The sequence below is a fragment of the Rhinatrema bivittatum genome, chromosome 5 (assembly GCF_901001135.1).
Source record: "Rhinatrema bivittatum chromosome 5, aRhiBiv1.1, whole genome shotgun sequence".
Lineage (NCBI taxonomy): Eukaryota > Metazoa > Chordata > Amphibia > Gymnophiona > Rhinatrematidae > Rhinatrema > Rhinatrema bivittatum.
Window position 1 is genome coordinate 229,894,536 of NC_042619.1, and position 25,871 is coordinate 229,920,406.

At 45.6% G+C, this 25,871-nt stretch overlaps 1 protein-coding gene across 1 annotated transcript in view; it reads left to right on the plus strand.

Moving 5' to 3' along the window:
* LOC115092515 (lysine-specific demethylase 6A-like) overlaps positions 1-25,871 on the plus strand; it is a 716,945-nt gene that overhangs the window by 498,553 nt on the left and 192,521 nt on the right. Inside the window, 1 exon segment of the mRNA XM_029603412.1 lies at positions 5,892-6,287. Within this exon segment, the coding sequence (XP_029459272.1) occupies positions 5,892-6,287 (396 nt within the window).

The following is a 25,871-nucleotide window of genomic DNA, read 5'->3' on the forward strand; positions in this document are numbered from 1 at the left end:
GCGGGTCAGCCAAATGGCGGACAGAACTGGTAGAGAGAGAAGGCAGCTTCTCAATGAGGCAGAATAGCCGATCTGCATTTCACACTCTCACTGGCGGACCACTAATTTATTCATTTATTTATTTATTTACTTTTTTGAACAAGACTTTTGCCCCAAGAATCAATCACAGGTGTCCGCGCAATTTACTACATAGGACCATGAGCCATGAGTGCCTGTTATGGCGTGTGTGTTGTACACGGATTTTATGTGTATCTAATTAGCATACACGGCCGTTATTACATCCCGCATTACTGGCTTTTGCCACATGCGCCAAAATATCCGCGCTGAAAAATCAGTGCGAATTTCAGTGCGGGTCTTATTACATCGGCCCCACAGTATTTTAGTATCTTTGGCGCCTGTTTTCTTCTTAAGTAGTTCATAATCAAACTGAATATCACTTTGCCAGCTCTTTGAAATTTAACAACAGTCTGTATACACACTGTTAAACTTCACCCTTTTTACATTCTGCTTGCCTTAACACTAAAGTTCATTTTCCAAGATCACATTTCCTAGCATGTAGCAGATGGACTCAGGACTAATGGGTATAGTGTGCTCCTGATAGCAGTTGGAGACGGATCAGATTTCAATCTGACATCAGCCCTAGTACATATACTCCTGCAGGATGCCATGCTCCTCAGTATTTTCCGTCTCCATAGCAGTTCGGGACTCTATGCACGCTTGCACAGCGTTAAGAGTATTCTAACCAAAAAATAAGAAGAAATCTTACCTCTACAGATGAGCCCCGCTCTCCTGCGGCGATACCTACGGGTCCCTTCTCCAGTTGAGAATTCCTGCGGTGATTTCCGTGATCCCTCAGAGGTAAGCCTCAGTCCAGCAGCTGATTCCTAGCGTGGACTTAGCCCCCGACATCGGGCGCGGCTGAGAGGCAGTGGGTGCAACCTCGAGCGCAGCGATGAAGGTACCTTTCCCTCTCCCCCCGCAGCCGGAGACCGCCCGGAACGAGACCAGGAAACACCGAGACAAGGTAAGGTAGAAAATTTCCTAAAAATCTCCGGTCTCCGAGGCTCGAAGAGCCGCACAGATCGCCAGCCGGCATCAGTGCCACCGGGTTGATCAACCTTTTCCGGGCTAGTCCCCGGTCTGATAACGAGGGTCTTCCCATGTGGAGATCCTCCGAGGTGGTCGCCATATTGCTCGCATGGTCGCCGTCGCCATTTTCGCCTGATCGCCACCCTGTCCACCGATTCGATCCATGCGCACAGAGGTGAGCCGCGCGCACAAAACCTTTCGTGCACACAAGTGCCGTGCGCACAGTGATGCGCATGGCCACACGATTTACTATGCCGGGCGCATAAGTAAACCCCATGCGCACAGCGGAGCACGCATCTTCTTGAGTGTGCATTCGACCTACATGCACAAATTAGGCGCACCCGGAGCGCACAACTAAGCCTCCCAGCGTAGTCTTGAACGCACAACCGGAGATTTCTGCAGTCCTACGCGCACAAGCCATGGCACCACCGGACAAGAAGCTCAAGGCTCAGGGCCTCTGCCCAGCATGCCACATTAGAGCTGCTCAGCACGAAGAGGCCACGGCCTTGTTTATACAGTGCGAGGAGGCCCTGGGTGATCCAGCCCAAGGTCCTCCCCAGCCGGTACTGGGATCCGGATCCACCGATAGTACACCGGACCTCACTACCCCCAGCGGGTACCTCCTTCAAACCGGGCTCCCTGGGGACGCAGCGCCTCTCAATTTAGACCCAGCATCTTTCTCCTGGGTAGAATTCTTCAAAGGCCTACATACCTTTGTCCACATGCAACCGGCACCCCCGATGACACAGCAACAGCCTCCCCCAGAGGACCCTAACATCCCGGGACCCTCTAAACCCAGAGAAGTGCCTCGCCCGCCCAAAAGCACAACCATTGGGGACATGGATACCTCGGACGAGGATCAAGACTCCCTGGAGGAAGGAGAAAAATCCCTCCAGGAACGGAACCTTACCGAACCATGAGGCGGTTCTTCGCCAAAGGCGAGCTTTCAGAGCTCGTGGCGCACAGCTTGAAAGAGCTCGCTGTCCCAGGCACAAGTGCCACAGGGGAACCTAAGATGAACCCCCTCCTAGAGGGACCGTCCCGCCATTTTCCTTTGCTACAAGCCATCCAACAGCTGATTGACCTGGACTGGGAGTCTCCGGAGGCCACGTTCAAAGGGGGGCAGACCCTGGCAGCCATGAATCACCTGGATCCCGCTGCCAAAGATCCCCTGGCATTCCCCAAAGTAGATGCCATGGTCTGCGCGGTCGCAAAGCGCACTACCATCCCAGTCGAGGGAGGAGCGGCACTCAAGGATGCCCAGGACAGACATCTGGAATCCATCCTCAAACAGTCATTCAATGTTTCAGCTATGTCACTACAGATCGCGGCCTGTTGTACCGTGATGACATGTGCCTGCTTATCTAAGACCAGGAACGCCACCATGCCTGTCGAAGCACTAGAACTAGCAGTATCATTCCTCACGGATGAGACCTCCGACCTGGTACGCACCTGACTGGAAGCACGGGCAGTCAGACTAGCCTGCCAACGGTTCAGTCACAGACTCCGGGGCGAATCGGTCAGAGTCATGTCTGACAACGCCACAACAGTGGCCTACACCAACCTCCAGGGAGGAACCAGGAGCTAACAGGTGTCCCTGGAAATAGACCCCCTAATGTGGGCAGAATCAAACCTACGGGAGATCTCAGCCACCCACATTGCGGGAAAAGACAACGTCACTGCGGACTACCTCAGCAGAGAAAGTCTAGACCCAGGGGAATGGAGGCTGTCGGCCACAGCCTTCCAGTTGATAGTAAACTGCTGGGGAACACCAGCCGTGGACCTCCTGGCAACCCGGTCCAACACACAAGTTCCCAACTTCTTCAGTCGCAGACGGGAACCACAATCCCAAGGGATTGATGCCCTTGTCCAGGCCTGGCCACAGGAAATCCTGATATATGCCTTCCCTCCGTGGCCACTACTAGGTGGGATCATCTGCAAGATAGAACACCACAGGGGACCGGTACTTCTAGTGGCCCTAAACTGGCCAAGAAGGCCGTGGTACGCAGGCATGCGAAGATTACTGACAAGGAGCCCTCTCCCTCTACCTCCGCACAGGGATCTGCTCCAACAAGGCCCGATCCTCCACGAAGACCCAACTCTATTCTCTCTTACGGTCTGGCCTTTGAGAGGACTCGCCTGAAGAAGAGCAGATACTCGGGGGCAGTGATTGACACCCTGCTCCAAGCACGCAAGTTTTCCACATCTCTAACATACATAAGGATATGGAGAATATTCGAAGCCTGGTGTGAAGACCGTGACATCCTCCTGCGGACAATCAAAATTCCCACGATTCTGAAATTCCTGAAGAACGGGTTGTCCCTCAACTCCATCAAGGTGCAGGTGGCCGCGTTGGCATGCTACAGAGCCAAGATAGAGGGCGGCAGCCTAGCCTCTCACCCGGACATCTCCCGCTTCCTGAAAGGGGTCAAACAGATCCAACCACCCCTAAAGTGGCCGGTGCCCCTATGGAATCTCAATCTATTCCTAGATTTCCTAGCGGGAACCTCCTTCAGATCCATCCGCGGTCTGTCTCTCAGACTACTAACATTGAAGACTGCATTTCTAGTGGCAGTCTGTTCGGCCCGTCGCATCTCCGAGCTTCAAGCACTGTCCTGTCGAGAACCGTTCCTCAGGTTCACACCAGGATCCATACAGCTACGTGTGCGGTCCCCTCTTCCCTCCCAAAAGTGGTTTCTCACTTCCATCTAAACAAAACCATCTCGCTGCTATCGCCAGACGAGCATAAGGACTCTGAGGAATCTCGTCACCTTCGCCACCTTAACCTCAGCAGACTCCTAGTCTGGTACCAGACTAGGAAAGGACGGAATCTGTACGAAAGACGGCCCACCTATTCGTCCTTTACAGCAGGAAGAAACAAGGGGGAAGCGGCCTCACGGGCAACCATAGTCCACTGGATCAAAGAAATAATCAAGGCGCCCTACGTACAGGCAGGCAAGCCTCCACCTCTACAAGTCAAGGCCCCATTCCACTAGAGCCCAGGCAGTGTCCTGGGCGGAAACCAAGTGGATGTCACCCGCCGAGATCTGTCGGGCGGCAACATAGTCCTCCATCCACACCTTCTCTAGGTTCTACCGCCTGGATGTTCAGGCTCGGGAGGACACAGCATTCGCAAGGGCAGTACTAAGTAGACCACAAGTAGCCTCCCACCCGGTTCGGGAGTAGCTTTTGTACATCCCATTGGTCCTGAGTCCATCTGCTGCACGCTAGGAAATGGTGAAATTACTTACCTGATAATTTCGTTTTCCTTAGTGTAGACAGATGGACTCAGCATCCCGCCCACTGCTGCCGACAATCACGGAAATCTCGGGGGACAATGCCCGAGAGCAAGACAAACGTAGGCAAGCCAAGCTTCTCTCTAATTAGGACACCCATACCTACCGGGTGTCAGCGTTTCTCAGTTGAGTGCACTGGCGGTCTCCAGCTATACCCACATCAACCAGTTCAAGTCAATCAAGTTAACCAAGTTATGCAAGTTATTCAGTCACACAAATATCCACAATTGCTTTTCAAAGAGAATACTGAGGAGCATGGCGTCCTGCAGGGGTATATGTACTAGGGCTGATGTCAGATTGAAATCTGATCTGTCTCCAACTGCTATCAGGAGCACACTATACCCATTGGTCCTGAGTCCATCAGTCTACACTAAGGAAAATGAAATTATCAGGTAAGTAATTTCTCCATTATTTGCCTAAGGAATTTGATACCATTTTGGCTACTTTTTTTTTTTTTTCCAGCAAAGGGCTTAAATAGACATTTAGATTTTCTCTGAATACACAGAATGGAGAATAGTCCTTTTTGAATAAGGCCTTTAGTTTTAACTAGATAAAATGTGTATTGGTTGTTTTATATCTTGAAAATGAAAGTAAATAAAAATTATCTAATTGCTTTCGTCTGGCACAGGAATTTTCAGTTTATCAAAAATGAGGAATGAAAATGCAGAGGTTTTGAAAAGTTTCTTAGATCTCTTATCTGGAAAATCTCTCACTGTATAATTTAATTTCTCATTCAGTTCCATTTCACACTAGTAGTAAGGAATTATGATAGTCGTAGTAGATTTGAATTGAGATCTATTGAGAAATAAGCTTTCCCCAGTTTTGTTTGATTTCATTAGACGTATGAAATATTTTAAGTTGGAATGTTTGTAGTTTTCATGCAATATGATATTCCAGGAGGCTTATCTGTAACCTGAGATAAAATGATCTTGGTCCAGAACTCTTCTGAACATAGCTACTATCTTTTACGCAGAGGAAATGAAGCCACAGAAGTGAATTTCAGTAAAGTACCGTTTATTCAAAGTTCCTTTATCTGAAAACACTCATCTGAAAAAAAAAAAAAATCATGTTTCGGCATGAAAAACAACTATTATCGGAAAATTGTTTAGCTTCGAATGTTTCATTATCCCGAAAAATGACCATTTTCCGGATAGAAAGCACCCTACTGTAGTGAATGACCAGAAGTATTTCAGTATCATATTTCAAGGTGACATTGAACAAATTGAATACTTTTGGAAGTCTGTCTTCTAAGTTTTTAAATGCTCAAGCTCAGCACCATGGCCCACAGACCACAATAATGACATTTAATTATTACTATGATACGCTGAGGTGTAAATTCAGGTTGCTGTTTAAATTTAAACATTTTATACTGATACTGCCCATTGAATTCTAAATAAAACACTAAATATAGCAAAAGTGGATGTATAGTATAGAATTTTTATGTATGTTTCTGCCTTTGTGCTGCTGGAAAATATTAAGCATTTTGTTTTATTTGGCTTTGGATAGATGAGACAAACAGGAGTTGCACAGGTACGATCTACTGGAATTCCTAATGGTCCAACAGCTGAATCATCACTGCCTACAAACTCTCTCTCTGGTCAGCAGCCTCAAGTTGCTCTAACCAGAATGCCCAATGTCACTCAGCCTGGAGTTCGTCTGACCTGCCCTGGGCAGCCTTTGGCTAATGGACCCTTTCCAGCAGGCCCAGTCCCCTGCAGTACAGCAGGAACATTGGGTAGTACAGACACTATTTTGATAGGCAATAATCATATAACAGGAAGTGGAAGTAATGGAAACGTGCCTTACCTGCAGCGAACCGCACTCACTCTACCTCATAACCGCACAAACCTGACCAGCAGCGCAGAGGAGCCGTGGAAAAACCAACTTTCTAACTCCACTCAGGTACATAATTCAGTTTACAGATAGTGTGCCGTTCTTATTTGGATTGCTAAAATGGATTATGACTCCAATTCTTGCCAAATTTCAGAAAAAATGGAACATGATTTAATGTGTTATAACCATATTACTACAGTATTTAATGTGCAAATATAGTTTCAAAATGTGCAAAAGTATTCAGCCTATATATGAACTATTTTGGTTAATCCTGTAGGCATTTATTTAGAATACAGATCTAAACAATTGGTTATTTCTTATTTTTCAGCCCATTATGGAGAGAGAAAAAATATCCTGTCCTTCTAATTATCATTGAAGCGAGTAGTTGAATAAAAAAAAGCATGATCTCTGTAAAATGGAGAAATCTGTGTGTGTGTGTGTATATATATATATATATATATATATATCTACCTTATAAATGGGCTCTGACCGACGGCCCGCAAATGCGCAGTAGAGAGCAGCTCTACCGCGCATGTGCGGGCCAGCACGTTGGTCAGAGCCGTGCGTGCCCGGAAAAAAAAATGGCGGTGGGGCCGCAGGAGCGGCGGCGGCTGCGACGCAGGAGCGGGAGGAGAAGCAGCGGCGCCGCGCGCGCGAGTGCCCCCCCCCCCCCCCCCCCGAGATCTGCCGGCAGGAGCGGGAGGAGAAGTGGCGGCGCTGCGCGCGGGAGTAACACCCCCCTCCCCCCCCCCCCCCCCAAGATCTGCCGGCAAGAGCGGGAGGAGAAGTGGTGGCGGTGCCGCGCGCGCGGGACACCCCCCCCCCCCCGAGATCTGCCGGTTGTGGACGATCGTAAAGGGGAGGGGAAGGTGAGAGAGAGAGAGGGAGGTGAGAGAGAGGGGGGAGGGGAAGGTGAGAGGAAGGTGAGAGGAGGGAGGGGGGGAAGGTGAGAGGAGGGAGGGGGGGAAGGTGAGAGGAGGGAGGGGGGGAGGTGAGAAGGGGAGGGGGAAGGTGAGAGAGAGGGAGGGGGGAGAGAGTGAAGGAGGAGGGAGAATGAGGGGGAGGGAGTGGGAAGGAAACGGACCGAGCCCGTTGTTACGGGCTTAACGTCTAGTATATATATATATATATGTGTGGTGTATATAATATATACAAATACACTTATTAATCTCATGGAAGAAGCTTAGAATTTTAGGATGGGCATTCCACATCTAATTAGACTATGGCCAATAGCCTGTTTACTTTTAGGACCTTTGAATCTATCAACATGTTCATTATGGCAGTTCTGTAAACAATTTGTAATTTTAAGGTGAAAGGTTTTGATTTGACATCGACACAGTCCACATGTATCCCTCTGATATTGCAAAGGTTTTAATATAGCTTGAATAACAGTTTTGTTCTGATATCTCTGTTCTGTGTGGGTTATTGTTCCACCTGTTGACTCAAAAGTCTACGAGCTTTTAGGGGAAAAATCCTATTACCATAACGCCTTTATTCTAGGGTCCACCTTGCTGCATTTCTTCCCTCAGTCTAATTGTTAGTCTGATGGCATGCAGATGTGATCTGTGTGCACTTGGCCTCTCTGCATTGGATGGACCCAGCTCCACACAGTACAGCTGAAAATATTTGAGTACTGATAGTGTAGACTTGGAGCAAGTTTGGAAACAGAGGGGCAGAGGGACTATGGCTTTACATTCAAATCAGACTATAGGCAGCTGTTCTCTATAGAGCACTGCAGTCGTAGAACTGGACGAGAGAGACAGTGGGTTATAGGCTGAGGCTTTAGGTCAAACCAGCAGGCCATATGTATCCTGGGTTGCGCTCTCTAAAGGAAAAGACAACTGAATTGACTGGAAACAAATATGAGTCTTCCTGAAGAATGTTCTCTGATAGGTGTGGGAGTCGTGTATGTATATATAGAGTGTGCTCTGACATATTGAAAAGGCATGCAGGAAAAGAAGAGGCCAAGGGATCTCTACTGGCCTAAATGCACTCCTGAATTACAAATTAAATCTACCTGATTTGTGATTAGGAAGTCTTGTGGGGAAAGGAAAAACCTGAAGATGCCAAATGGCAAAGGGAGTCAGGATGGCCCTAAATAAATGGATCAATGGACACTTCAGCATCGCTCTTTTGATTTCTGCACACCAAATGCATGAAACTGCACTTTTAGCATTGCATCTTAACTGCCAAGCTTTCTTAGGTCACTTTGTATTCTGTCTACACCCTCAGGCATGACCACTCTGTTGCAGATCTTAGTATCTTCCACAAAAGTGCTAAATGTTCCTTCTAATCATTCTACAGTATGCTTTCAAAGATACTGAACAGAACCGGCCCCAGAACCAATCCCTGAGGCACCTCACCAATCACCTTTCTTTCCTCAGTGAATTCTGTTTGCCACCACTTTCTGTCATCTGTCACTCAACCAGTTTCTATTCAGTTCACCACCTTTGAAAAACCTTACCTTCAGTCTGTCCAGTTCTCATGGGACAGTATCAAAGGTTTTGCTGAAATCCAAGCAGACCACATCCAGTGCAGGCCCGTGAACTAATTCTCTAGTCACCCAATGAGAAAAATCAATCCGATGTTTGACAGTCTGCCTCTGGTAAAACCATACTGCCTAAGATATGCAATCTACTGAATTGTAGGTTGTTCACTATCCTTCAGCAGTGTCTCCTTTAATTTTCCCACCACTGAGGTAAGGATTACTGGCCTTTAGTTGCCAGTCTCCTCACTATTACCACTTTTGTGAAGAGGGATCACTGCTTTCCTTCTCCAGTCCCATGGAATCCCTTCCATCTCCTATGATCTATCAAACAAGTCCTTCAACAGACCTACCAGAACCTCTGAGTTCTCTTAGTATTGGATAAACTTCATCCAGCCCCATGACTTTATCCATCTTCAGTTTCACAAGTTCCATACAAGCATCCTTCTTTCGTGAATGGTGTATTATCAGTCCCACTTTTATCTGTGTTCTGCCAATCATCAGTGATCTTTTTCTAAGGTTGTCTTCAGTGAATGCTGAACAGAAGTAATCATTAGCATTTCTGCTTTCTTGATGTCCTTCTCACATTGTTTCCATTACTTTTAACCTTACAAATGCCACCGTTGGCCTTCCTTCTATCTTTGATATCCCTGAAAAAAATCTTGTCGCTTTGCCTCTTTTTAGTAATCTTCTTCCATTTTTGCCATTCTGATTTTTATTCTTATTCTTTCAGCTTTACAAAATATTCTTTTTGTTCATCTTATTGAGATCCTTTGTACTCTTTGAATGCTAATCTTAGGCCTTTATTTTTTTTCTCAGTCACCTCTTTTGGAGAATTATATTGGTTTTCTTTCCTTTTTGCTTTTATTTACCTTCCTTACATAAAGATTTGTAACTTCCTTTTTTATAACTCCTTTTAGTTTAACCCATTGTTCTACTTTGCCTGTAGCCTGCCCGCAGCTCTTTACTGTATTTCCCCATTTTACCAAAGTCAGCATTTTCGAAATCCAGGACTTTGAGCTTCTTGAGACTCCTGTCCACCTTGGCCATTTTATCAAACCATACTGTCTGATCACTTGTGCTCAGCTGGACACCCTCTTGGACACTAGAGACATTGTTGCTGTTTGTAAGTGTCATATCCAGTATCACCCCTCCACTTGTGGGTTCTGTTACCAATTATCTAAGCATAGCCCCTTGAAGAGCATATATGATCTCTCTACTTCTGATTCTACGACGGAATATTCCAGTTCATATCAGCAGGTTAGTCTCCAACCAACAAAACCTTTCCTTCATTCCCACCTTTTTGGTGTGTTCATTCAGGTCTCTGTTTAGTTTTTCTAGATGTTTTGGAAACTAAATCAGTGTGAATGGAAGTGTCATTGCCCCATTTTAAGATGGTCCACAGTGCCGCCACCTTTTCCCATTATCCCTGCATGTCAATTGCTTTAATATTATTTTTGACAAAAGTGCTGCTCCTTTATTTCTGATCTTCCTAAACAGATTACAGCCCAGTATGGCCCTATCCCATTCATGGGACTCATTGAACCATGAATCTGTAATAGCAATCTGCCACCACCATTAGAGCTTGCGATCTGGAACTTTATTGCTTAGACCATGAGCATTTGTGCAGATAGCTTTCCAACTATTTCTCTTACGAAGAATTTTAATTGGTAAGGTCCTTCAGACCCAGACTGATTTGATTGGGTGCAATCCAAAGTTCTCCTTCAAAGTTAGAACAACGAAAAGCAGCAAGAGATTTTCAACACTATAAACAAAATAGATTAGCATAGGGAATCAAAGCAGCATATGCTCACAAGGCCTGCATTTACCAGTTTCAAGGACCATTTCCTCTCTGGAGGGAGGGAATGGGGCTTTTTTCCTAGCCATCTGTGCCCAGGTGAAAATGTACCTCAATTTCCTCAGGGATTGTGATGCCAGGAATTACAATGCATTTTAGCATTCCTTTTGAAAGAGCATTGTCATGAAGGGATACATAAACAGGCACATGAAAATGGCCCTAAAGAAGGATTTCTGAACTTAATGGACCCTTATTGCAGGTTGCTAGCTCAGCATACATGTCTATTAATATTGGTGGAAAGGGAGATGAAAGGTTTAGTAAGGGCAGACATGGCTCTATTTCTCCCCTTGGCATTTATTTTACCATCTGCATTCGAGTCCATCAATTTTCCGATTAAGGCCATATTTGTAGTCTCAGCAGTGGTTGATTGAATTTTCTTCTAAGGTAGCTTTGATGGGGTTACCTTTTCTCTACAGCTTGCTGTAGGATAAAATTGTTAAGGATTTAGTAGAGTGTACAAAGGTTTTCTTATCTCAAGAGAGAGCACGCCTCAAATCTTTTTTTTTTTTTTTTTTTGTATGGAACTTTAGAAAGGGATTAAAGTAATAAATTTAACTTGAGCTTTACAGGAACTCCTAAGCCCCAAATTCCCTGTCCTTTCAAATGAGTTATGGGAGAGGCTTTGAACTTCAAGAAGACAGCCATAACTACAGATACTTGTGAAGAGCTAAGTAAAAAGCTTAACTCAGCTAGCCAATCCAGGGGGAGGGTCTGTTCAAAATCAATAGCAGATTCAGTGTCCAGTGAATAGGCCTGGCCAAGTGTTAACTGTTTAACTCCTTCCCACCCTGTCCCTCTACCCACCCATCCTGGGTTTGTTTTTCTGATCTAGTCTGCCTGAATACATAATTGGCAACAAGATAATTTGGGAAATTTGGTAATTCCTTAGGTGTTATCCATCAAATAAATTTACCAAAATGAGGACTATCCAGTGTAACTATTTGGTTGAGTCTTTATTCTGAGGGAAATAATCTGGAAACTTAGGGCTTGCCCAATTTGTTCAGAACTCTCTTCCTTGAAAAAGGAGCTGGCTTAAGTTAAAGCTGAATTAGCTGCAATAAAGAAAGTTTCACCCACTTTACAGTATTCAGGAATTAATTTCCCATTACCACAGAAAAACCAAAAGTCAAGGAAAAAGGGGTTTACAGTGGGCTCAGGTAGGATAAGACCTGTGACCCACAGACACCCATTCTTCACATGTCTAACCCCCCCCCCCCCCCCCCCCCACACACACACACGACATTAAGGAACCCAAAAAACAACAGGATTACAGTGAGCTCTGGTAGAATAAGACCTGTGATGTGAAGACACACACTCTTTCAAATGACACAAGTGCAAAATGCCTTCTTTGTATTAGATAATGAAAAAGCTCTTGTGAAAGAGATTGAAGAAGTATCTGAAAAGGAAGAATAAACCCAACGCATTCAGAAATTCCATAATACAATCAATAACCAAAGGAAAAAGCTCATTTTGCTGGGTGACTGTCATCAGAGGCACTAATTTGGGAGCTCTTTCTGAGGGAAATGGTACAGTTAAAAGCCTTCCAGGATCATCGGCTGGCAGAAATGCTATTCAGATAGTCAAAGTGATCAAAGAAGAAAGCAAAGACTCTAAAGTTGATATCATCCATCTGGGAACCAACAACCTTGCTAGAAACAGCATCCAAGCGGTACAGAGAGATTTCCAGTCTCTAGCGAAGCAGATTAGTCACAAGGCAACAACCATTGCCTTTTCAGAAGTGTTACCTGTTCAAGGAAAGGGGAAGGAGTGGCTAACTCAATATTGATAACTTCAATGTATGGCTCAAATCCTGGTATAAGGAACAAAGTTTTGGATATATTGGGGGCTGGGGCCTGGTATGGAACAGTAAAAAGCTCTTTGTCAAAGATGGTTTACATCTGTCTCTGGCAGGAAAAAGGATCCTTAGAGAGAAATTCAAATCCTATGTCATAAGGCATTTAAACTAGATGCCGGGGGTAGCAGAAGGAAATTAGAATGTTACCCCACAATTGCAAAGGAAAAGGGTGAAGTGGATAACAAAAGTCAGCTAAATATGGAGTCCAAGAAAAGCAGTAACCTGAACAAGAAAAGCTGGAAAGCTATGAGTACAAATGCTCGTAGTTTGGGCAATAAAATCCCGGATCTGCAAGCCCTAATGGTGGAAGCGGACTTGCACTTTGTTGCTGTCACGGAGACATGGTTCACAGAATCTCATGATTGGGATATGGCCATACCGGGCTATAACTTGTTAAGGAAGGACAGAGAGGACAGAAAAGAGGGAGGAGTGGCTCTTTATGTCAAAAACAATATCCAAGCTTCTGAGCTGCAAGGAAGATGGACAAAGAAGAAGCATTATGGGCCATCCTAAAAAAGATGATGGGGCATCCATTTTTATTGGAGTGGTTTACAGACCTCCAAATCAAATGGAAGAACTTGACAGAGATCTGGTTGAAGACATCCAAAAGATGGGAAAGAAGGGAGAAGTGGTGATTGTTGGAGATTTTAATCTGCCTGATGTAGGTTGGAGAATCCCTTCTGCAGAAGTAGTAGAGAGATAGTGGATGCCCTGTAAGGGGCTCTGTTCAAACAAATGGTAATGGAACCTACGAGGGAGGGAGCTAGGTACAGAGAAGGGCAACCAAAATGATAAAGGGGATGGAACAGCTCCCCTATGAGGAAAGGCTGAAGAGGTTAGGGCTGTTCAGCTTGGAGAAGAGATGGCTGAGGGGCGATGTGATAGAGGTCTTTAAGATCATGAGAGGTCTTGAATGAGTAGATGTGACTCGGTTATTTACACTTTCGAATAATAGAAGGACTAGGGGGCATTCCATGAAGTTAGCAAGTAGCACATTTAAGACTAATTGTAGAAAATTCTTTTTCACTCAGCGCACAATAAAGCTCTGGAATTTGTGCCAGAGGATGTGGTTAGTGCAGTTAGTGTAGCTGGGTTCAAAAAAGATTTGGATAAGTTCTTGGAGGAGAAGTCCATTAATGGCTATTAATCAAGTTGACTTAGGGAATAGCCACTGCTATTAATTGCATCAGTAGCATGGGATCTTCTTAGTGTTTCGATAATTGCCAGGTTCTTGTGGCCTGGTTTGGCCTCGGTTGGAAACAGGATGCTGGGCTTGATGGACCCTTGGTCTGACCCAGCATGGAAATTTCTTATGTTCTTATACTCGATTTAGTGCTCACTAATGGAGATAATGTCTGGGTGGGTGCCCACCTCAGCACCAGTGATCATCAAACGGTATGGTTTCATATTACAAATAGAATATGGAGAAGTCGCACGAAGACCCGAGTTTTGTAGCTCAAAAATACGGACTTTGTTGAAATGGAGAAGTACCTGGAGGAAGAACTAGAAGGCTGGGAGAAAATGAGAGATGTGGAACATCAGTGGGCCAAACTAAAAGGAGCAATTACCAAGGCAACTAATCTATATATTAGAAAAGTAAAGAAAAGCAAGAGAAAAATGAAACCTGCCTGGTTCTCAGTGGAGGTGGCTGATAAAATAAAAGCTAAAAGAACAGCGTTTAAGAATATATAAAGGATCCCAAAGGGAGGATCACAAGGAAGAATATCTGGTGGAACTGAGAGAGACAAAGAAAGTAATCAAGAAAGCAAAAGACAAGCAGATGAAAGGATTACCAAAGAGGTAAAGCGAGGTGACAAAACATTTTTCAGATACATCAGAGAAAGGAGAGAAGTCCAAAATGGTATAGTGAAATTGAAAGGTGAAAAGGATCAATGTGTGGAGAGAGACTAAGAAATGGCAGAAATATTAAACGAATACTTCAGTTCGGTGTTCACTAAAGCGGAACCTGGAGAAGGACCGTCGCTAGTTAACAAGAAACTAGAGGGGAGTGGAGTAGATGAAACTCCATTTACCGAAGAGAATATATGGGAAGAGCTAGGAAAACAAAGTGGACAAAGCCATGGGGCCTGATGAGGTTCATCCCAGGACCCTGAGGGAGCTCAGAGATGTGCTGGCAGGTCCACTGCATGACCTGTTCAATAGATCCCTAGAAACGGAAGTGGTGCCGAGTGATTGGAGAAGAGCGACAATGGTCCCGCTTCACAAGAGTGGGAGCAGAGAGGAGGATGGAAACTACAGGCGGGTTAGCCTCACCTTGGTGGTGGAAAAAGTAATGGAGTCGCTACTAAAAGAAAGAATAGTGAACTATCTACAGTCAGAAAAATTGCTGGACCAGAGGCAGCATGGATTCACCAGGGGAAGCTCCTGTCAGACAAATTTGATTGACTTTTTTGATTGGGTGACTAGGGAATTGGATCGGGGAAGAGCGCTCGATGTCATCTACTTGGATTTCAGCAAAGCTTTTGATACTGTCCCGCACAGGAGGCTTGTGAATAAAATGAGAAGCTTAGGAGTGAGTGCCAAGGTGGTGGCCTGGATTGCAAACTGGTTGATGGACGGAAGGCAATGTTTGATGGTAAATGGAACTTACTCTGAAGAGAGAGCAATGTTAAGCGGAGTGCCGCAAAGATCGGTGTTGGGACCGGTCCTGTTCAATATCTTTGTGAGCGACATTGCAGACTGGATAGAAGGTAAGGTTTGTGTTTTTGCGGATGATACTAAGATCTGCAACAGAGTGGAAATGCCGGAAGGAGTGAGAGAATAAGATGGGGGATATAAGGAAGCTGGAAGAGTGGTCAAAGATATGGCAGCTGAGATTCAATTACTGTATTAAATAAACCAGTACTAATCAATTAATCTTCCCAAATATCGACGCTGCACAAATGAATGAATACATTTTTAGTTAAGATGACCGTCATGCTAGGCTTCATCGTATGAGCTTTCGCATGATTAGACTCAGCCTTATATATAATCATAGGTCATATTTGTTCAGATCTCTAGATGATGCAATTATGGTTTTGTCATAGAATTTTTTAAGCATTTTTTCTATTGCAATTAAAAGTAGTTGGCAACTAAACTCCTTAAAAGATTCTGCACTTATCTTTCAGTGCTTCAATCATAACGATCTTGCAATTTTTTAAAATGCTAACCAGCACTTTAAAAAATTGCAAGATCGTTATGATTGAAGCACTGAAAGATAAGTGCAGAATCTTTTAAGGAGTTTAGTTGCCAACTACTTTTAATTGCAATAGAAAAAATGCTTAAAAAATTCTATGACAAAACCATAATTGCATCATCTAGAGATCTGAACAAATATGACCTATGATTATATATAAGGCTGAGTCTAATCATGCGAAAGCTCAGACGATGAAGCCTAGCATGACGGTCATCTTAACTAAAAATGTATTCATTCATTTGTGCAGCGTCGATATTTGGGAAGATTAATTGATTAGTACTGGGTTATTTAATACAGTAGTTCATTTCCAATACTTTTCCACCTAAACTGTTGAGTCCTACTCTGTTACTAAGTAAGCTGAGATTCAATGCCAGGAAGTGCAGAGTCATGCTTATGGGGTGTGGAAATCCGAAATAACTATATTTGATTGGGGGGGGGTGGGGGTTTGGTAAAGAGCTGATGGGCACGGAGCAGGAGAGAGACCTTGGGGTGATAGTATATAATGATCTGAAGTCTGTGAAACAATGTGACAAGGTGATAGCTAAAGCCAGAAGAATGCTTGGCTGCATAGAGAGAGGAATATCTAGTAAGAGAAAGGAAGTGAAGATCCCCTTGTACAGGGCCTTGGTGAGGCCTCACCTGGAGTACTGTATTCAGTTCTGGAGACTGTATCTCCAAAGGGACAGAGACAGGATGGAGACGGTCTAGAGAAGGATGACCAAAAAGGTGGATGATCTTCATAAAATGACTTATGAGGAGAAATTGAAGAACCTAAATATGTATACCCTGGAGGAGAGGAGGAGCAGGGGTGATATGATACAGACTTTCAGATACTTGACCATGGATCATTAAAATCTTTCAACAACAAACCTTTTCCTTTGGAAACAAAATCAGTAGAACTAGGGGTCACAATTTGAAACTCCAAGGAGGAAGGCTCAGAACCAATGTCGGGAAGTATTTCTTCACAGAAAGGTTGGTGGATGCCTGGAATTCCCTTCCGGAGGAAGTGGGGAAGACTAAAACTGTGAAGGATTTCAAAGGGGCATGGGATAAACACTGTGGATCCATAAAAGCTAGAGGATGGGAATGAAGGGAAGAGCCATGGGGGTGGCTTGCTGAAATGGTGGCTACTGAAATGGCTACTGAAATGGTGATTACTATCCTTACTCAATAAGCCTTCACATGGTTAATGGAACTCCAACATTGCTCTCTGCGTTATCGGCAAGGGGAAATGTAGAAAAAGGATTTGCATTCAGACAACAACCAACAAGGTCTGAACTACAAAATCTGGGTAAACAAATAAGCGTGGGGGTAGCTTGTTTATTGTGGCAATTACTACCCTAAACCAATTAAGCCTGATATACGTCTCTTTGCATAAACAGCGTTACTCTCTGCTTCAACGGCAGGGGGAAATGTGGAAAAAAGGATTTACATTCAGACAACATCCATCAAGGCATTGATCTGTGAAGTCTGGGTAAACAAGCATCGGGGTAACTTGCTTGATGCTGCGATTACTACCCTTAACCATTAAGCCTTATGCTTCACCTTTGTTGCAACTTCAACATTACTCTCTGCATCAACGGCAGAGGGTGACAGGAAAATCGAATCAAACAGTTACCAACAAGGGCCATGAACTTGGAGGTCGGTGAAACAGATAAGTATGGGAAAATAAGCATGGGAGCTTGCTGGGCAGACTGGATGCGCCACTTGGTCTTTTTCTGCTGTCATTTCTATGTTAAGATGAGAAGACTCCCTTCAGACAATGAATTCAGCTTTGAATCTGGATTAGGGAGTGGGGCAGGAAACTTCAGTGTTGAAAAATCTGGAAAATTTGATAAGAGAACAAATGGGTATTAAATGTTCTCAGAATGTTACAGAATAGAATATTGTACCCTACCAAGATGTATTTTCTTTTGCCCCAGAGTTCCAAGATACATGTAAAGTCCCAAAAAAAAGTCTTCAAGGTGACAGTAAAACATCTTGGGAAGAAAGGACCACCCTTTCAAGAGGAGTTGGACCGCAGGGTGCAAAGTGCTGTGCCCTGAGCCCTCCGGGGCATCAAGCCAGTGCCGGAGCCTGCACCATCTCTCTTGGCACCCCTGCTCGAGTGTCTGGACATCCTATTCTGTGTCCTTCCAATAGGGGCTCTTCTGTCCCCTAACAGCCACCGATGTCTTCCTTAAGACAGATTCCCATCACGTTGTCCTCCAAGGAGGAGGACAAGCAGCAGTTGTCGATGCCGTCCGGTCCTTTGGTCCCGAGAACACAGTTCCCAGAGTTGGTGGCAGGGACAACGGATCTCTAATAGCCGTCGGCGCCATCGCTGCCGATGGGACTGCCAGGGCCTTCGGTGCCCAGGCCTCAGGGTTTAGATAGGCCTCTCCCATGCAGGCCTCCCAGGGACTTTAGCGAGGAGGAAGGCCTATATGAACCTTGGGGAGATGACTCCTCCGAGTCCTTCTCTGAAGGCTCTGGTGATCTTCTCTCGGATCCCTCGCCACCAGAAGAAAGGCGTTGGTCTCCTCCAGAGGATCTCTCCTTGCGGGTTTTGTGCGGGCCATGGCTGAAGCCATCCCCTTCCAACTCCTCATGGAGGAGGATGCCTGCCATAAGATGCTGGAAATGCTCCAGTTTGTCGATGCCTCAAAGGAGATAGTGTCTGTTCCGGTCCACAACATCTTCAAGGAGCTCCTCTTTAGGATGTGGGAACGCCCCATATCGATTCCTCCCATGAATAGGAAGGCAGATGCCACCTATTTGGTACAGCAAGCTTAGGGTTCAAATGACGCCACCTCCCTCACCAGTCTGTGATAGTGGAGATGGCTCTTAAAAAGGCCAAGCATTTCCGCGCCCATGCCTCCACCCCTTCGGACCGGGAACACAGAGAACTGGATGCTTTGGGTGGGAAAGTCTTTCAGGGCACTATGTTCAATGCCCGATTTGCCTCCTACCAGTTACATGTGACCCAGTACAACCGGAACCTGTGGAAACAAGTCCAAGAAGTTGCTGAACGCCTGCTGCAGCACCAACAGGAATCGTTCTCTGCAGTTGTTCAACAGGGTCTAGAAGCCGGAAAACACAAGGTGAGATCCACCTACGATGTTTTCGAAACAGCAGCCAGGGTGGCAACACTGGGGTTTGGCACCCATAGGATGGCCTGGCTCTGCGCCTCATACTTTTGTCCAGAGGTACAGGAGAAGCTGTAGCTCAATTGAAGGATCATCATGAAACCCTTTAACAGCTGTCAGCTACCGCTTCTGATCCGCTGTTCTCTGCCAGGAAATCCTCCCAACCAAGTTCAAGGAATTCCTTTTACAGGCAGAGAAAGTATTACTCTTCTGCCTCCCGGGATCACACATCCCGAGCTGATTCCCAGGGGTCACTCGCGTCAACAGCGAACCCCCAAAACCCAGCAAGCCCCGGCTGCGGGCTTCTGACTGGAGGCGAGGGAGCATGGGTCAACTAGCCATACCCCTGGAGCATGATCCCCACAGTAGGGGACAGGCTTCTTTGTTTCGCCCACTGCTGGCCGCTCATCACGTCGGACTGGTGGGTGCTCACCATCGTTTACAAAGGGTATCATCTGAATTTCAGAGAGGTCCCAGTGGATTTTCCCCCATGTCCATTGTGGGGTTCCTCCGACTCACAGAAAATACTTTTGAGAGAGCTTTCTGCTCTTCTGATGGCAGGAGCGGTAGAACCTATTCCCTGTTGTCAGCAAGACCGAGGGTTCTATTCGAGGTATTTCCTGATACTAAAGAGAACTGGGGTCCTACCTCCCATTCTCGACCTTAGAGCCTTGAACAAATTCCTTCAAAGGGAAAAGTTCAAAATGGTCTCTCTGGGCACTCTGATCCCATTCCTCAGAAAAGGAGATTGGCTCTGCTCCCTTGATTTCAAGGAGGCTTATGCCCACATTGCGATCTTCCCAAACCACAGGAAGTTTCTCCGCTTTGTGCTGAGACAGGCTCACTACCGGTCCCGAGTACTGCCTTTTGGCCTGGCTTCAGCCCCTCTGGTGTTCGCCAAGTTCCTGGCAGCGGTAGCAGCACACACCGGGCATCAGGGGGTACATGTGTTCCCTTACCTAGATGACTGGTTGGTCAAGAACACCTCCCGTGAGGAGGCAATGGAAGTTTTGACCCTCACCATGCAGGTGCTACAATCTTTGGGGTTAGTTATCAACTACCCAAAGTCCCACCTCTGCCCATCTCCCCAGCTGGACTTCATAGGAGCCAGACTGGACATGACTGAAGCAAAGGAGTTTCTACCCCACAATCGGCTCTCGCCCTGTCCTCGCTGGCACCTTGGTGTGCAGCAGTCAGTAAGTAACCACCCGTCTGCTGCGTCATTTGCTGGGCCACATGGCAGCCTTTGTCCATGTCATCCCATTTGCCTGCCTCTGCATGCGCAGGGTGCAGTGGACACTGCAGTCACAATGGCAGCAGGCATCCCAGGACCTCTGAGCCCATGTCTCCATCACACAGCCTCTGAGGATCTCCCTGACCTGGTGGGAAGTTCTCTCCAAACTGGAGTAGGGGATTCCTTTTCAAGTTGCCCCACCTCAAGTGGTTCTTACTACTGAAGGCAGCCACCCATGGTTGGGGAGCCCATGTAGACGGCCTTTGCATGCAGGGTCACTGGACAGCTCAGGAAGCTCTGCACCAGATAAACTTCCTGGAGCTTCAAGTGATTCTCTGTGCTCTTTGGGCGTTTCAAGACCTTTTGTCCTACAAGGTAGCCTAATTCGGACAGACAATCAGGTGGCATTGTGGTACATCAACAAACAGGGGCACAGGGTCGTACCTTCTCTGTCAAGAGGCAGTGCAGATCTGGTCATGGGCTCTGTCACAGGGCATGTCCCTGTGAGCCACATACTTAGCTGGAACATTGAACATGTTGGCGGACCGCCTGAGCCGCTCTTTTCAGCCACATGAATGGTCAATGAATCCGGCAGTAGTAGCTCGGATTTTCCGCTTATGGGGTATTTCAGATGTGGATTTCTTTGCCTCCCCTTACAACTGCAATTTGAGCAAGTTTTGCTCCCTCTTCATGATGGACTGACGCCCAACCTCCGACGCCTTTGCCCTTCATTGGGGCACAGGCCTCCTATACGTGTACCCTCCTATTCCGCTGCTCATAAGAATTCTTCTGAGGTTCCAGCAGGACTGGTGGCCCCCTAATGGCCCAGCCAATTCTGGTTCCCTCTCCTTCAGGACCTGTTGATCAGGGATCCCATCAGTTTAGGGACTGCGCCCGACCTGATAACATAGAATCTGGGTGCACTGCACCATCCGAACCTCGGGACCTGGATATTGAGCGCTTAGTCCTCCAGACCTTGGATTTGTCTGACATGTCTCAAGTGCTGGTAGCTTCCAGGAAACATTCTACCCAGAAAGTCTTACAGTTTGAAGTGGAAGAAGTTCTCCATCTGGTGCGAGGGGAATGGCTTGGACCCATTCACTTGCCCTGTTCCAAGGTTTCTGGACTATTTATGTCACCTCTCCAAGGCTGGACTCAAAACCACCTCGGTCAGGGTTCATCTGAGTGCAGTTAGTGCTTACCATAGCGGCGTTTCTGGCACACCTATCATCTTATAGTAGGTCACTTTATGTGGGGTCTCCTTCAGCTAATGCCCCCTCTATGGCCCCCTATGTCCTGGGATCTTAACATTCTGTTGGCACAGCTCATGCGTCCTCCTTTTGAGCCTGTGCCCTCCTTGAGCTGAAATTCCTCACCTGGAAAGTCCTTTTCCTGGTGGTGATTACTTCAGCTCATAGGGTAAGTGAGATTCAGGCCTTGGTTACGTACCCACCCTACATGAAGTTCTTTCATGATCGTGTGGTCCTGCGTATGCTTCCCAAGTTCCTGCCTAAGGTAGTGACTGATTTTCACATCGAACAGTCCATTGTGTTGCCCAGCTTTTTTCCAAGACCCTATTCCCAGCAGGGAGAACGGGCTCTACATACATTTGATTGCAAAAGAACTCTGACCTATTTAGAACCCACAGCAGGCCATAGACAATCCACCCAACTATTCATATCTTTTGGTAAGAATAGAATGGGGGTTGCAGTGGGTAAACATACCTTAACTAACTGGCTAGCAGACTCCATTTCATTCTGCTATGCGCGATCGAGCCTTCAGCTGGAAGGCAGAGTTAAAGCTCACTCTGTGAGAGCTATGGCAGCGTCAGTGGCCCACTTACAGGTGGTTCCTGTCGCCAGAATCTGCAGAATTGTGACATGAAGCTCCCTGCACATGTTTGCCACCCATTACTGCTTAATCTGTCGACCAGACAGATTCGGCCAGTTTATCCTACGCAACCTCTTGCAGGCTTAAACCCAACTCTTCCTACCTAGGGCCCCTTAGTTGGAACCAGGCTATCTCCCTATTGACCAACAGCACCACAGTTGTTGTGCTCGTTGGCACCTTGTTCGGTACCTGTTGGTCTCAGTGGTTGCTGGGAACAGCTTGGAGCTTGGTTTTCACCCATCTGTGAGGACCATTATCCTGCTTATCCTAGAAGAACGCGCAGTTGCTTACCTGTAACGGGTTTTCCTAGGACAGCAGGATGTTGGTCCTCAGGAAATCCACCTGTCACCCTGCGGAGTTGGGTTTTTCCTGCGTTTTGTTTAGTTTTTCACTCATGATATTTTTCTATATTATGAGACTGAAGGGGGACCTCGCATGGATGTGCGGGGGGATAGTGGTATGCTGGGCATGCTCAGTGTGCCAGTCAAAATTCTAGAAACTTGACAGGCAGCTGTTTCAAGCAGGTATTCACTTTCTAATTCGGGGATGGGGGAGGCAAGTGAATCAATCTTGAAAAGGAATTATCAAAAACAAATTGGATTTGTATTCTACAGATGTGGGTCTCATCAGATATCAGGCACTCTTCTGGGATTTTATTTTTATTTATTTAAAGTATTTATTACCCACCTCTCAAATGTTTGGGGCCAGGCACAATAAAACAATCATAAATGCAGCAAACAAAACAAACAATTATCTATGTGTAGGAACCCAGTGAATTAAAGCATAATTAAGGATATGATTGCCGTGGAATGGGTAATACAAACTGGAGGGGAAATGAGTACATCATTACTGAAAGGTTTCATGGAAAAGAGATGTTTTTAATGACTTTTTTAAATAATTTTGTATCTATGTGAGTCATAGAGCAACGTGGAGAGAATTCCAGAGGCTAGGACAGTGTATGGAAAATGAGCGCTCATGCATGGACACTAGGCAAGCAGCTTTCGGTGGGGGGATATCGAGCAAAAAGTGGAGGAACGAAGGATCCATGCAGGAATGTGAATACACAAGATAGAACTAATCCAGGGAGAATTAAGATTATAGAGCAGATTGTGTATGAAAATGGCTATGTTATATCGGATGCGTGCAGAGATTGGTAGATAGTGCAGCTGGAAATGCCTGTAGGTAGGTGAGTGACAGAATTTTGAATTATTTGAAGTACATAGAGAAAGTTTTGTGGGAGCCCAGCATAAAGAGAATTACAGTAGTCGATGAAAAAAGAATTTGGAGTACAGTGTGTAAATTATCAGGTTGTAAAATGGGTTTTAGATGCCTAAGCATCCTCAGCTTGTAGAAAGAGTTTCTGACAATTGATTTAATCTCGGGATTATGGAAAGGTTGGTGTCCAAAATTACACATGAGTCATGGACTGAAGAATAAATTGGAATAGTGACTCTTAATAGTTGAACGGAATCAGGAGTGGTAAAGGGAGGATAATAGCCCAGGATAAGAATATTATTTTTACTAAGATTTACGGAAAGTCAATTAGCAAAAAGCCAGCAGTATATATTTTGGAGATAAATTGATGCATAGTGAATTGTTGCAGACCAAGATGAGTAGAGAGAAAAGCTGTATATGAATGTTTACTCCTGGGGGAATTCTGCGCACAAAAACTTAAAATTCTGCAAACTTTGTTGGTCAAAATAACACAATTTAGATGACAGTATTTAAGTAATTACATTTTAAATTAATACAGAAAAAGTTATTACTTAGATATGCAGAATTTTATATATTTTGAGTAGAATTTCCCTAAAAATTCACTATAAGAGTGTCCCTTCCACTCACTCTCCCTACTCCCCTGGCCACTTTGCCATCTCAGGCCCCAAATCCTCCACCTGCCAGTTTCTCTCCTCTCCACGTCTAGGCTCAACCCCTTCCACTGTATCGCCAGTCCCAGAGTTTGACCCTGTTCTCAGTACTGCCCCTCACACTGGCTCCCTCTGTTCCTCCCTCTCTCACACACACGCTCCCTCTCTCTAGTGCACATATACAAACCGTCATACATGCTCCCTCACTCTCTCGCGCACACACATTCCCTCATACAGGGACCTCTCTCTTGCATACACACCCACACAAGCTCCCTTTCTCTCTCACACATATATCCTCACACAGGCTACCTATGTCTCTCTCTCTCATGCACCCTCACATACACACAATCCCTTTTTCATACATACGCGCTCCCAATCTCTCACACACATACACGCTCCTTCACAATCTCCTCATATAGGCTCCCTCTCTCTGGCACCCACACTCAAGCATCCCCCCTCCCCCTGCTCTCTCACCTCCCATGCTCTTTCTCACACCTTCTTGCTCACCCCCTTGCTCTCTCTCTCACCCACCCCTCCCCTTCCCCACACCCCTTCCCTCCCCTCTCCTCTCTCACAGCCCCACCCCTCTCTCACACCCCCTTCCCACCCCTCTCTCTCTCCTCTCACACACATACATTCACTCTCACCGGGGCCTTCATCTTCTCCGCGAGCGGAGCATACTCCGTTCGCGGCACACAGGGGCCTTCATCTTCGCCGCAAACGGCACACCGGGGCCTTCATCATTGCCGCAAGGGGAGTGCATCCCACGGCACCAGGGGCCTTCATCTTCGCCCTGAATGGCGTGCTGGGGCGCCTTCATCTTCTCGCGCTCCATTCACAGCATGCCGGGGTCTCCTTTGCCATTTTCTGCACAGGAAATGGAAATTCTGCGCTCCGCAGTAGTGCAATATTCCCCCAGGACTAAATGTTCTAGAAATTAGAACAGTGTGGGGTTCATTATTTCTGCAAAGGGTTCTACTAAAAGAGGGTTGTATATAATCAGGGAAATTTGTAGCAGTAATGCACTTGAAAATTAAAGAGACCAGAAGTACCATTATGATAGCAAAGGCTTTGAAGATTCTCTAGGTGCAGTGAATTTCTGCAGTTCTTAGTAGTCCAGGTAGCAGGAAAGCTGAAAATCCAAGCACTCCAGCTAAGCAAACATTTGCAATTGGCATAAACTGGGACATGAAACTGAAAATTTCTCAACTTGTGTGAAAGGAGGGGCATACTTGTGTTCAAATTTATAGTGTTATATAGCTTTACAAAAAAGATTCCAAGGCGTTTCAGCAGATTGAAGGACTGGGGCAGTGGCCACTGATGCAGTTTTGCAGAAGTGAAGCACGTCTGAATATTTTTCCTTTGTTTCGTATGTCACTGTTTCCCAACACTCTCCTGGAGGTACACCTATCCCAACCGGGTTTTCAGAATTGCCATAATGAATATGCATGAAATAGATTTGCATACCCTGCATCTCCAAAGTCTGCAAATCTATCTCATGTATATTCATTATGGATAGCCTATTTGTCATTATTTGTTATAATTTCTGAAAGAACTGAGGCTTGTCAGATAATATCCACATTTCGAAGACCTGAGCCAAAGGTTATAGCAACCTAATAAAAGGTAAAGTCACTATAAATTGGTAGAGCAAGCTACCAAATACTGTTGCATGTAAAATAAAATAGAATTATGATGATTTGGGTATTATCACTGTTTAAACTAGAAACGCTCCTGGTCATTATTCAAATGAATCCTGTAGAAAATCACCAGAACCACAGAAAATGGGCTGACCACCACAACAGTATTTTTGTGCTCAAATGGCAGTTTTTCAAGTGAAAACATACTGTTTAATATGAAGTGTTGTTGGAGGTAGTCCTTTTTTCGTTTTCCTGAAAGCCATACATTTTGCATAAAGACTATACTTTTTACTTCTATAGGAGGAGTTCCTGGTTTACTGGTGGGTACAGCATTTTATTGTGTGTTTTGGGCAACTTAATTTTCTTTTGGATTGCCAGTATTTTTGTGATGGGACTTACTGCTTTGTCTGTTACATAATGCACACTGGACATCACAGTTTATTGGTTTGGCGCAAACATTTAATTTTCTAACATGTAATTTGTGCCTACTAAATTTCCAAACAAA